This window comes from Seriola dumerili, unplaced genomic scaffold (genome assembly GCF_002260705.1).
Source record: "Seriola dumerili isolate Sdu_G_001 unplaced genomic scaffold, Sdu_1.0 BDQW01000264.1, whole genome shotgun sequence".
NCBI lineage: Eukaryota > Metazoa > Chordata > Actinopteri > Carangiformes > Carangidae > Seriola > Seriola dumerili.
Genome location: NW_019174519.1, coordinates 191,019 through 204,688, shown reverse-complemented (window position 1 = coordinate 204,688; position 13,670 = coordinate 191,019). Strand labels below are relative to the sequence as shown.

Sequence of the window (13,670 nt, the reverse complement as noted above, 5' to 3'; positions counted from 1 at the left end):
GACACAAATTGGTGAATGAATCAGAATAAAAGAGAATATTCAAGAGTGAAATGGTGGAAAGAGAGCTGTGTACGATGTGAATTCTCTACCTTGTTGGAAGTTGTTCTGTTTCCATTTGGTACAACTGAATATGAAATTAGACAAAACACAAAAAAGATGAGAACATGTGTGAAGTTTTCCATCAGCAGCAACAGACAAAGATGATGTCGTCTTTAAAATCCATCAATAAACAAACCTGTTTTCTCTGGTGAGGACTGAGGGCTGAAGGGAAACAGCAGTTGGTTTCACACTGATTGTATCTGTCACTTCACACTTCACACAATTACTCCTCATACTTTGACCTTTGATGAAGATGAGAGGTGTTTTCAATCAATTTTAATATCCTCATACAGCCACTGCACTGTGTATCCACAGTGTTCATATGTGAACACTGAGCAGGACAAGACAACCATGTTACCATCCTTCTGTTCAGTCACTGCTGAGGACTGATACATTGTGAGAGAAAGAACTTCATCACTGTGATCAAAATGATTGTACTGTTTCAGTGTTTCGTTCAGACATTTCCTCTCACTGGCAATAAAAGACAGATCAACTAGAGCACCTGGAGGCTGTTGTTGTCCTGATTTGTCAAACTGTCTGCAGCTGTAATGACCAACATCCTCAGATGAGACCTTCTTTAGAACCAGAGAACCGTTCTCTGTAAGACTCAGTCTGTCTGATTTACTCTTGGCATTCTCATCAATCAAAGAGGAAGGTTGAGGAAGTTGAGTTGCAGACATAGTTGTGCAACTGTTGTTGTCTCCAAAACACAACTGAGTAAAGAGTTCATGGATGTTTGATTGTTTGTTTGATATCACACATAAATGCAGTAGTGAGTCAAACACGTTGGCCACCAGACTTCGACGCCTGCAGCTGATGGTACAAGAAAGTGACACTGGGAAACAACAAATACGATGACATGTTAGTGGTTTTTTGAATTGTTGTGTCCTCGTTGAAGCGTGGTATTTTGTGTGAATGTATGTGTGAACAGAGGCGGCACAGCTCTCACGGTTTTCCCATCTGGACTAAAGTGGAAAACTAAAGTCATCCTTGGAGGTTTTGGGGTCAGTCTCTGAGGCCTCATCACTGATAAACAACCACAATAACTTCACTTCTGTGTACTGTAAAGAGCCTTAAAATAGTTCAGGCAGCTGTCAGTCATTGTAGGGTCTCGTGTTACATACACCTTGCAATCACACACATCATATAAAAACATGTGGCTGCTCGGCCCTGTGTTTTTGCTGCTGCACCACTGTCTTCTTCCCTGAGGTGTCACTTCCTCCACCTCCCCAGCCTCCTCCTGCGCCGATGTTTGTTTGATCCATTTGTGTTCAAATTCATTTAATTGTCATTCAGGGGTGTAATGCTGAAGCTCTATATGCTGCAATATAAAATCAGTTTGTGACAGTACACCATGGACTGCAGCGTTAGTTAAATGTTTTCAGTTGGCTGTGTGAGCAGTGCAGTTCAAATTTAGGTCACAGGTCAAGACAAAAGGAAGGTTTCTGATTTTATTATTTTTCAGAGAAAAGGATTAAATATGAGCACTGACCTTTGACCTGTCTTCTTAGACTGTAAAAACTTCAGTCTTATTTTTGTTTGAAAGGATGGAAATGGGTCATTGGCCTAGTTACAGTGAGAGATTTTGAGCTTGTGTGAGTATTTAAGTTTGAAAAGAAGAGGCCCCAGAATCAATTCTTGGGGGGACTTCATCTAATTTTTTTCTGCTTTTTGTTACCAAAGGACACAAAATATTTTCTATCTTGCGAAATGAATTTGAACGTGCGTGCAAGAAATTTCAGCTGGACTGGAGACACAAAATTAAACAGTGACAGTTTATAACTTTGGAGAGTAAAAACAGTAACAACAAGTAAGAACAGCATCAGTTTCTGTGTCCTGAGTAATCCAGTTTTACAGAGTTTAAAGAGGAATATCAGTATCTATAGCAAAGAAAATGCATAGTGCAATTATACAAAACACTGTGCATGAGTGGTTGTAATTAGCAGATTATACAGTTTTCAGTTCTAATAAAGAGTCTCTGTTCCAGCTGAAAGCTCATTCAAGGCCACACTACAAAATTTACAAAAACACACTGGACAACCAACAAACATGTTTAAAGCAACGCTATAAATAACAATCAACTAATTTTTTGTGAACACAAACACCGTATATATGCATGTATTTATATATATATATATATAAACAGCTCCTGTAGCAGTACTGTAGTCTACAGTGTATTTCACTGTGAGCCATCAGTTCAGCTGAAGCATTGATGGATCTAGAATCATGATGTTGGGAATCTGAGGGATGGTGGAGGCTGAGCACTGGTGCTGTACTGATGTAGCATGGACTCACTCTCTATGGCAAGATTTCATGTGAATGTACCATCATGTTTCAGTAAGATGTCCCTCTTCCTTCAGACAGGTGGACAGCTCTACAGTGTCATGTAACACACTGTGTCTGTAGTATGTCTTAAAGGTATTTTCATTTCTCACTGTGACCACAGTGAGCAGTGATGGTCACTTTTGTGTCTGTCTGTGTCAGTCTCCATGATTGACAAACATTAGACATGATCCCACTCATCTTTTATTAAGGAAGGAAGCTGTTTTTTGATTCATGGTCTATTTTATTTTGAAAAACACTACAAGAAGTGTTAATTGTGTCTGCCTTGACACTAGAGGAGGTATTTTCCACCTTAAAGCTACAAACAGAATACATTCATGATATTTTCAGGTTGGATATATTGATCAACTGATTTATTTATATGTTCATACATGATCAGCATTAATAACATCAGTGCTGCAGCTGCTCACTGTGACCTCTAACCTCTGACCTCCTGTATCACAGCCATTACATCAATATTCTCACCAGGATTAACATAAAAATATATCACCTGTGTGTATCAGGGGTAACAGTCATTTATATCAGTGTAATTATTAATAAGTGATGATGATGATCATCATCAATCTAAACATCCACCCCCTGTTCAGTGTGGTGGGACACAGTTCATGTAGGATGGAAACATGTGTGTTCAGTCTGTAAATGTGTCTCTGCTCCTCTGCAAACTGCTGTTTTGTTGCTGTGCTCACTTGAAGTTGAAGGGATACTACACACTGTCGAGGATCTTCTACTTCAGGTCAGTCATATGTGTTTTCCAGTTGCTGGAATATTATAAATACTGAAAGCTGTTATCTGACAGAGAGGCGTACTTGTCTGACCTCTGACTCCTGTGAGGCCACTTAAAATCAAACTCACAACTCCCAAACATCCCCAAACCATTTGGGCCTAATATTTCTGTAGTATTGTGATGAGCTTGTGCAGAAGATCGTCAGCTGGAACAAAATTTCAATTATCAACCACATGTGTCAGGTCACAGCACTTTGTTTGTTGTGTCCATTGTGCTGGAGGTTTCCTACGGTGGCCCTGAGAGCTCAACACACTGCAACTTAAGAAAACACATGTAAACAATTCAGAAAACATCTTCATCAATTTGACAGCACATGAGTTGCAGATACTCACAGCACAAAGGAAGTGTTTCCAGGGGACAATAAAAAGTGATGAACCTGCTGGGACACACTTGATGTTCAATGCTTTTAACTTCACAAGTCACAACTGGGCACTGAACAACAAGTGTGTCCCAGAAGGGAGAAAGAGAGAGAAAGAGAGAGCGAGAGAGAGAGAGAAAAAGAGGATAATGTGCAGCAAAGGGCCACAGGTTGTATCCCTCTTCTCTCCCCGAGTCTGGTTTTGTTGGAGATTTCTTCTTCTTATCGGGAATTTTTCCTCCCCCGTTACCAGGCGCTGCTCTTTGTGGGAATCGTATGTTTCTCTCTTTAATAAAGTAAGGTCGTGACCTCACCCTGTAAAGTTGGACTTGAACCCTGGCGGCTGGGGTTAGGACTACGCCTTCATTTTACACCCTCAGGTGACCTTTCTTAAGTTGCAGTGCTTTGAGCTTTCAGGACCTCTGTAGTTTAATTTGATTTTGTTAGGTTCATCCACATTTCCTTTCAAATGTCACGCTGATCATTGTTCATGTAAATTATAGAACATGTAAACTGATATAGCTACGTGAGTAGACAGTGTCACAAAACGGTTGGTTACAGTGAAGTCCAACAACACTGCAAAACAACTGATTCAAATGATGGTTGAATTTGCATGAGTTGATTTCATATTGAGAACAACACATACACTACACACTACCAGGCTTTGTGGTCACTCAGACAGTTTGAGAAACACTAAATTCAAAACATGATATTTTAACAAATCTATCGTGGACCACTGGTGTCCACAGACCACCTCTTGAGGTTTGGATCCTTTACTAATCTGTAACTCCATGATATATAAATAATGGCTGCAAACTAACCACTCCCTCTCTGCACCTTTACCACACCCACACTCATATTCCTCACTCATCCGCACCACACACTGCTGACTTTACCAAGCCCCATTATGTTAAAAAAAAAATTCGAACTATAATTAGGTTTAATCCGGATCCATAAAATGTTGTTTATTCATCGTTAACCTTGGTGTGTCTCCTTTTTGTTGTGGCCACTGGAGCCAGGTCATAACACGCTTCAACACACCTCAGTTATCCAGTAACTAAAATGACTAAACTAGAAATAACTTTAAGAAAAGTGATTAAGACCATATCAACAAACTTGAAGCTTCATTGATACCTTTGTGGCACATTAAAAACATTAACCTCAACAATTTACAACAGTGGATTGATGTATATAAAAGAATGTAATAAATGGATGAATTAAATACTGTAGTATGAAATGTACAATCAACTGTGACTACTTAAAAAAATAATAAAACAAACATTACAGTTGTGGATGAAAGTAAAGGTGAATTTCACTGTTAAGCATAATAAAACAGGCAGTTGAATCTGCAACATTATTTTAGTAACAAGTATAAACCATTCTTCATCATGAGTCCTTTTGTGTGTTTATATGAAGCCGACTCAAAGTTTGTGAGAGAAGCTGTTCTGAAGTCAGTTCATATTCACAGATTCTTCACTGTGATCACTGGAGTATTTGCCCCAATTTGCCCCAGTAACATCCTCTCTAAATAAGTGATGCTTTTGGAACAGCACACTGATATAAACTGTAATGATTGAGAGCTATGAAGAATGAACGCTGATGTTTTAAAGTATTGACAATTTGTCAGAGTTATGTCTGACATGGAGGCAGAGAGTTAAAGACCATGAGACAGATTGTGAGGGGATAAGATAAGAGGCTGTAGGGAACAAGGAAGAGCAGAGCTGACAACACTGAACCACAAGTGTTACATTAAATAAATACTATATTAACAAAAATAACACTCATCACATAAGACACTGTGGAACAAACTCACATGAAAATTTCACCGTGGCTGAAGTTGAGCTTTAATGGACTCAGAAAAACTGTTTAAAATATATTTTCTCCTGGTGCTGAATTGAAGTCCATCACGCAACAAAAGCTCAGGTGTATCAAACCTTATGTGAGGGTGAGGTACAAGGCTGCCACTTAAACTATGAACACATGAGGCCATAACACTCTTCACAAACCCGTGAACCCTGTCAATCTTCCCCGGGTTTGCACCTGCATCCATCTGCATCTCAGAGATGGACAATAGCTAAGTACATTTACTTGAGTTCTATACTTAAGTAAGTTTTTCCAGTATCTGTACTTAACTTGAGTATTATTTTTTTGGGAAACTTATGACTTTTACTCCTCTACATTTCAAATATACAGTACAAGACAATTATTGTACTTTTGACTCCACTACATTTCTATGACGTACTCTTACTATGAAGCAGAGCTTTAGTCAGTGGAATGAATTTGAGCTTTTATGACAATTTCTATAGACTTTGAAGCTTATCCTTGTTGTACAGGTTCTACAAACAGTAAGTCAGTCAGGCAGTCAGTCAGTCAGTCAATCAGCAGGTTGTTTCATGAGTCATCAGGTTCTGTAAATGGGGAACAATACAACAATGTGTTGATATATAAAAACAGCTCAAGGGACAGAGACATGTAGAAAGTTAACTGAGGAAATGAAACAAATGTGAGAACACATGCACCAAGATGGCCACAATAAAGGCAGCCAGCTTCACAATCGATGTGTTTCTGTTCTTAAAAAAGGAAACATTACAGATCCCAGCCCTCAACCCGGTCCAGCAGGTGGACCAGACTGAAGTCTGTTCACTTCCCTGCTCATGTGTCAGGAGCAGAGCTCCCTCTGGTGACGGTCTTCAAGAGACATCAGTGTCTGTTGATAACACTTATATGATCCTTATCCATGGACAACTCAGCTGCATCTGTGGGATGTGCAGGAAGTGGATCAGTAGTAACAGAGATGTAGTGATAGCAAGTAATGGTAAAGGTTAATAAGACAACTCTCTCATGTCATAAAAATCGAACTAAAAACATATTTTAAAAATGTAGAGATTGAACTTCCTGTTAATGTAAGGATGATTAACAAATCTCTATTCATGTTTTTTTTTTTGCTGAAAGTTTGGTTAATCTTATTCAGTCTGTGATGCTATCATCAAATACATTTCTGATGTTGATCATGACATATGATCTAAAATGTGGAAATGTACTTTACAGCTTCAATGCATCTTTTTTTCATAATATTTTCCATATTAACCATATGTACTACTGTCTGTATTAGTGTTATTTCAGCAATAAGACAGAAGAATTAGGGGCCCCAGAAGCCCCAGGTTGACAGTGTGACAGCTGGTTTGTGGTAATATTAACAGTAACTGTGTCTGGGAATCTGGGACTATGATACTGTAAAAAAGCTCAGTATCACTTGATGTGATGAAGACCCTAAGGTGGGTTCTGCTTCACTGATGAAGGCCCTTGTGTTAAATCTACACTGGCCAGAGGTATGTGTTTCTGAAATAGTCTGCAAGAGGATTTACAACAACAACAACAGTTAGTTATTCAGGAATGTCACACAGTTCAAATCCCACAGTCAGACAAATATCTTGAGCATTTTAAAGCTTTGTTGGTTAATGGACAGAAGATAACTGTCCACATCATCAGCATCAGGACATTGAAAAGACTGTGAAGAAACTGAGTCTATTCTATTGTTAGACAGACAAACAGCAGCTGCCAGAAGCCGTTCAGACAACAACTGACTGTCCTTTTACCTGTTAGACTGGCTTATTGTAATATTTCTAAGTTTCGAAATTTTACATCATGACGACTTTATTCTCGTAATATCATGACATCATTGTCAAAATTTCAGATTACTCTTTTTTTTTTTTTTTTACCTTATTGTGGCGGTAATACTCTGTCGTACTGCTGGCTGCATGTAATCTTTGTGAGTTTTAATTTGACAGTCTGTCCGGAAGCTGGTGTCGTCACGTCGTTCCCGTCTTGACGCAGCTCCGTACCGACGCTGCCATCACTATACCTGAATGAGACCGTCCTGCATCCTGCCGTGCTCCCTGCACCGGACCGGAGCGAGCCAGGCCAGAGACACGACACTGTCTTCCCGCGGCTGCAGACACCTCGCCTCCTGTGAACCTTGAAGGGTGGTAAAAAACAAAAAACAAACAAAAAAAAAACATACAGGTGTCCCACGAGACCGGGCTGCTGCCCGGCGACGAGCGGAGGGGGCTGGCCGCATCTGTTGCCTGGGTGAATTCATTAACACGTTAGCATCCAGCTAGCTGGCTGTAGTCCCAGGTACCGTACGGAACTACGAGCTTTACACCGAAAGGCACGAATGTCAACTCCCGTTTGTGGTGGACAGCGCTTCACATGAGTCTGTAGTAAACACCGGGACCGGTAACGGAGCGATATATCACGTCCGGAGGAGAAGACGGACCGGGAATGGGGTTGATGTGAGGTTCGGGGGCTAGCGGGCTAGCTTCATGGAAACACAGCGGTAGTCTGCAGAGCGTAGCTTGTCGCTACACACCCTGCTAGCTAACATGGATGGTCTGATTCCCGCTGAGCCTCACGGTGTGTCACATCGGTAAATGCAATGAGACCACTGCTTTCCTCAGACAGCTAGAAGGCCGACGCGATAATGGAGTCTTTCCTGCAGATAGCTCCCCACTCCCTGGCTATAGTGCTGTCCAGGGTCGGGGCTGGGGAGGCGGTGGGGGCGGCCGGGGTGTCAGAGAGCGACGAGCTGCCAAGGCACCACACCGGCTATGAGATTTTTGCTGATTTCAAAGCAGAAAATACCCAGCAGCATGTGTGGAACCAGCGGATTACCGAAGCTGTGTCAGAGACCTTCTTCCTGGGCTGGATAGACGAGCATGTGCTGCTGATCCAGGGGAAGGAGGACCACCTGGAGGTGCTGAGGGAGGGATGGATGCGAAGGTCCCTCAATCCGCCCCGGGGATTCACCATCAAATACCTGGGTAAGGCCTCTACACTGTTTAGGGTTAGGCCCACTCATTGCTAGTGTTTTCATTGGTACTGTGAGAAACCACTACCATACCTTGATGCTGATCATCATCATCATCATCATCATCATTGTTGTTGTCATCTTAGCCTGTTGGTCTATTTCTCTGTATTCAGACTCAACGCTAACTCTGATCAGACAGAAATTCCAGTGTCCTGTGCCACGTTTTACATTTTAAGAAGCAGTGGCATCAGAGGAAAGGTATATTATAATCGCTTTGAAATAACAGAGGTGGATGGATACATCACAGTCTCTAATTTACACCAGATAATTTGGTGTAGTTGCTGATTGAGCACCCTGTCTGCACATGTTCAGAACCAGAACACGTTAAATCAAGTCCAAATGAGTTATCTCTTGTAAATGACCCTCAATAAGACACATGACTTAACAGTGACTAGTTTGGCAGAGTTGTAGAAGGAGGTCAAGTCATAACTTTATAACTTTCCTTAACTATTTATTTGATAGAACTGGGTTTCAGACATTTGCAGCCTCATTTGGAGTTTTATTAATAATTTATGGTGCTGTTACATCCCAGGCAGTGCTGGTACAATGATGTGTTGTCTGGTCCACTAACTTTCATGGCAGGATGCAGGTCTGACCTCAACCCCCTGTAAGCTTAACTTCCTTCCCATGTTTGCCCCACTGCTTCCCCTGCAACATCGCTCACTAGAGTGGTCAGAGCTGGGTCCAATGTCACTAGCCAGGCACTGAACTCACAGACACACACACACAGACTAGAGCTGCAATGATTATATGTAACCAGGCTCCCAGTCATAAACTGCCTGTTTAAATCACAGCATCACCAGCAGATAAAGGACCAGTATGTAGAAATGTGTAGGATCTATTGGAAGCAATAGAATACAAGGTTCATAATTATGTTTTCATTAGTGTATAGTCACCTGACACCAAGAATCGCGGGGTGTTTGTTAGCTTAGAATGAGCCCTTCATATCTAGCGGGTCGTGTTCCACCCGCCATGTTGCACCGCCATGTTTCTACAGTAGCTGAGAATAGACAAACCAAACAATGGCTCTAGAGAGGGCCCTTTTTGTTTTTATGTTACCTGGAGGCCACCGTAGGTTCTCCTATAAGTTTGGAAAGCAAGGGGTGAGGGGAAAGGTGCTCTGCAGCCTCACCACTAGATGGCACTAAAGTCTCCACACTGCTCCTATAAATATCTGCAGTAGTCTGGAGGATGGTCTTAGCTTCACTTTGATTTGCTACTGTGTCTCTATGAACCAAACAAATTATCACTGTGTTGTCGGCCCAAACACACACATTTGAAACTTGTGTGTGCAGCAGGATGTTCATCACCTCTGCTCCTGCTCCTTATTGCTCAGTGTTCTGTGTGATACTGAACATGCAGCTGCTGCTCAGTCAGTACTGAAAATGACTTGGAGTTTTTTACAAAACAAGCTCTTATGCAGACTTTATGCAGATGTTTGGGCATTTAGATACAAACAGAGGGTGGCTGGTGAGGTGAGCTGTGAGGTGACTGGTGAGGTGACTGGTTAGGTGAGCTGTGAGGTGACTGGTTAGGTGATTGGTGAGGTGAGCGGTGAGGGGACTTGTTCAGGTGACTGGGGAGGTGAGCGGTGAGGTGACTGGTTGGTTGAGCTGAGGTGACTGGTTAGTTGAGCTTTGAGGTGACTGGTGAGTTGACTGGTTAGGTGAGCGGTGAGGTGACTGGTTAGGTGAGCCGTAAGGTGACTGGTGAGTTGACTGGTTAGGTGAGCTGTGAGGTGACTGGTGAGTTGACTGGTTAGGTGAGCGGTGAGGTGACTGGTGAGATGACTAGTTGGGTGAGCGGTGAGGTGATTGGTGAGGTGACTTGTTCAGGTGACTGGTGAGTTGACTGGTTAGTTGAGCTGAGGTGACTGGTGAGTTGACTGGTTAGGTGAGCAGTGAGGTGACTGGTTAGGTAACTGTTGAGGTGAGTGGTGAGGTGACTTGTTCAGGTGACTGATGAGGTGAGCGGTGAGGTGACTGGTGAGTTGAGCTGTGAGGTGACTGGTGAGTTGACTGGTTAGGTGAGCTGTGAGGTGACTGGTAAGGTGACTGGTTAGGTGAGCGGTGAGGTGACAGTTGAGGTGAGCGGTGAGGTGACTGGTTAGATGAGCTGTGAGGTGACTGGTGAGTCGACTGGTTAGGTGAGCTGTGAGGTGATTGGTGAGGTGACTGGTGAGGTGACTGGTTAGGTGAGCGGTGAGGTGACTGGTGAGGTGACTGGTTAGGTGAGCGGTGAGGTGACTGGTGAGGTGACTGGTTAGGTGAGCGGTGAGGTGACTGGTGAGGTGACTGGTTAGGTGACAGGCTAGGTTAGCTGTGAGGTGAGTGATGAGGTGACTGGTGAGGTGAGCGGTGAGGTGACTGGTGAGCTGAGCGGTGAGGTGACTGGTGAGGTGAGCGGTGAGTTGACTGGTTAGGTGAGCTGTGAGGTGACTGGTTAGGTGAGCTGTGAGGTGACTGGTTAGGTGACTGGTTAGGTGAGCTGTGAGGTGACTGGTTAGGTAAGCAGTGAGGTGACTGGTGAGGTCACTAGTTGGGTGAGCTGTGAGGTGAGTGGTGAGGTGACTGGTTAGGTGAGCCGTGAGGTGACTGGTGAGTCGACTGGTTAGGTGAGCGGTGAGGGGACTGGTTAGGTGAGCCGTGAGGTGACTGGTGAGTCGACTGGTTAGGTGAGCGGTGAGGGGACTGGTTAGGTGAGCCGTGAGGTGACTGGTGAGTCGACTGGTTAGGTGAGCGGTGAGGGGACTGGTTAGGTGAGCCGTGAGGTGACTGGTGAGTCGACTGGTTAGGTGAGCGGTGAGGGGACTGGTTAGGTGAGCCGTGAGGTGACTGGTGAGTCGACTGGTTAGGTGAGCGGTGAGGGGACTGGTTAGGTGAGCCGTGAGGTGACTGGTGAGTCGACTGGTTAGGTGAGCGGTGAGGGGACTGGTTAGGTGAGCCGTGAGGTGACTGGTGAGTCGACTGGTTAGGTGAGCGGTGAGGGGACTGGTTAGGTGAGCCGTGAGGTGACTGGTGAGTCGACTGGTTAGGTGAGCGGTGAGGGGACTGGTTAGGTGAGCCGTGAGGTGACTGGTGAGTCGACTGGTTAGGTGAGCGGTGAGGGGACTGGTTAGGTGAGCCGTGAGGTGACTGGTGAGTCGACTGGTTAGGTGAGCGGTGAGGGGACTGGTTAGGTGAGCCGTGAGGTGACTGGTGAGTCGACTGGTTAGGTGAGCGGTGAGGGGACTGGTTAGGTGAGCCGTGAGGTGACTGGTGAGTCGACTGGTTAGGTGAGCGGTGAGGGGACTGGTTAGGTGAGCCGTGAGGTGACTGGTGAGTCGACTGGTTAGGTGAGCGGTGAGGGGACTGGTTAGGTGAGCCGTGAGGTGACTGGTGAGTCGACTGGTTAGGTGAGCGGTGAGGGGACTGGTTAGGTGAGCCGTGAGGTGACTGGTGAGTCGACTGGTTAGGTGAGCGGTGAGGGGACTGGTTAGGTGAGCCGTGAGGTGACTGGTGAGTCGACTGGTTAGGTGAGCGGTGAGGGGACTGGTTAGGTGAGCCGTGAGGTGACTGGTGAGTCGACTGGTTAGGTGAGCGGTGAGGGGACTGGTTAGGTGAGCCGTGAGGTGACTGGTGAGTCGACTGGTTAGGTGAGCGGTGAGGGGACTGGTTAGGTGAGCCGTGAGGTGACTGGTGAGTCGACTGGTTAGGTGAGCGGTGAGGGGACTGGTTAGGTGAGCCGTGAGGTGACTGGTGAGTCGACTGGTTAGGTGAGCGGTGAGGGGACTGGTTAGGTGAGCCGTGAGGTGACTGGTGAGTCGACTGGTTAGGTGAGCGGTGAGGGGACTGGTTAGGTGAGCCGTGAGGTGACTGGTGAGTCGACTGGTTAGGTGAGCGGTGAGGGGACTGGTTAGGTGAGCCGTGAGGTGACTGGTGAGTCGACTGGTTAGGTGAGCGGTGAGGGGACTGGTTAGGTGAGCCGTGAGGTGACTGGTGAGTCGACTGGTTAGGTGAGCGGTGAGGGGACTGGTTAGGTGAGCCGTGAGGTGACTGGTGAGTCGACTGGTTAGGTGAGCGGTGAGGGGACTGGTTAGGTGAGCCGTGAGGTGACTGGTGAGTCGACTGGTTAGGTGAGCGGTGAGGGGACTGGTTAGGTGAGCCGTGAGGTGACTGGTGAGTCGACTGGTTAGGTGAGCGGTGAGGGGACTGGTTAGGTGAGCCGTGAGGTGACTGGTGAGTCGACTGGTTAGGTGAGCGGTGAGGGGACTGGTTAGGTGAGCCGTGAGGTGACTGGTGAGTCGACTGGTTAGGTGAGCGGTGAGGGGACTGGTTAGGTGAGCCGTGAGGTGACTGGTGAGTCGACTGGTTAGGTGAGCGGTGAGGGGACTGGTTAGGTGAGCCGTGAGGTGACTGGTGAGACGACTGGTTAGGTGAGCTGTGAGGTGGTTGGCGAGGTGACTGGTGAGGTGACAGGTTAGGTGAGCGGGGAGGTGACTGGTTAGTTGAGCTGTGAGGTGAGCAGTGAGGTGAGCAGTGAGGTGACTGGCTAGGTGAGTGATGAGGTGGCTGGTTAGGTGAGCCGTGAGGTGACTGGTGAGTCGACTGGTTAGGTGAGCTGTGAGGTGACTGGTGAGGTGACTGGTCAGGTGACAGGTGAGGTGACTGGTGAATTGATTGGTTAGGTGAGCTGTGAGGTGAGCGGTGAAGTGACTGTTTAGGTGGGCTGTGAGATGAGTGGTGAGGTGACTGGTTTGGTTAGCGGTGAGGTGACTGGTGAGGTGAGCGGTGAGGTGACTGGTGAGTTGACTGGTTAGGTGAGCCGCGAGGTGAGCGGTGAAGTGACTGTTTAGGTGGGCTGTGAGATGAGTGGTGAGGTGACTGGTTAGGTGAGCGGTGAGGTGACTGGTTAGGTGAGCTGTGAGGTGACTGGTGAGGTGAGCGGTGAGGTGAGCTGTGAGGTGACTGGTTAGGTGAGCTGTGAGGTGACTGGTTAGGTGAGCGGTGAGGTGACTGGTGAGGTGATTGGCTAGGTGAGTGGTGAGGTCACTGGTCAGGTGGCAGGTGAGGTGACTGGTTAGGTGAGTTGTGAGGTGACTGGTCAGGTGAGTGGTGAGGTGACTGGTGAGGTGAGTGGTGAGGTGACTGGTGAGGTGACTGGTTAGGTGAGCGGTGAGGTGACTGGTGAGCTGACTGGTTAGGTGACTGGCGAGGGGAGTGGTGAGGTGAGCGGTG

At 45.8% G+C, this 13,670-nt stretch overlaps 1 protein-coding gene across 1 annotated transcript in view; it reads left to right on the top strand.

Annotated features, from left to right (window-relative positions):
* Positions 1–8,067: 8,067 nt before the first annotated feature.
* The window catches only part of LOC111230381 (storkhead-box protein 2-like), a 100,161-nt gene continuing 94,558 nt past the window's right edge, over positions 8,068–13,670 (top strand). The window contains exon 1 of the mRNA XM_022757093.1: positions 8,068–8,407. Within this exon, the coding sequence (XP_022612814.1) occupies positions 8,068–8,407 (340 nt within the window). The remainder of the gene's footprint in view (positions 8,408–13,670) is intronic.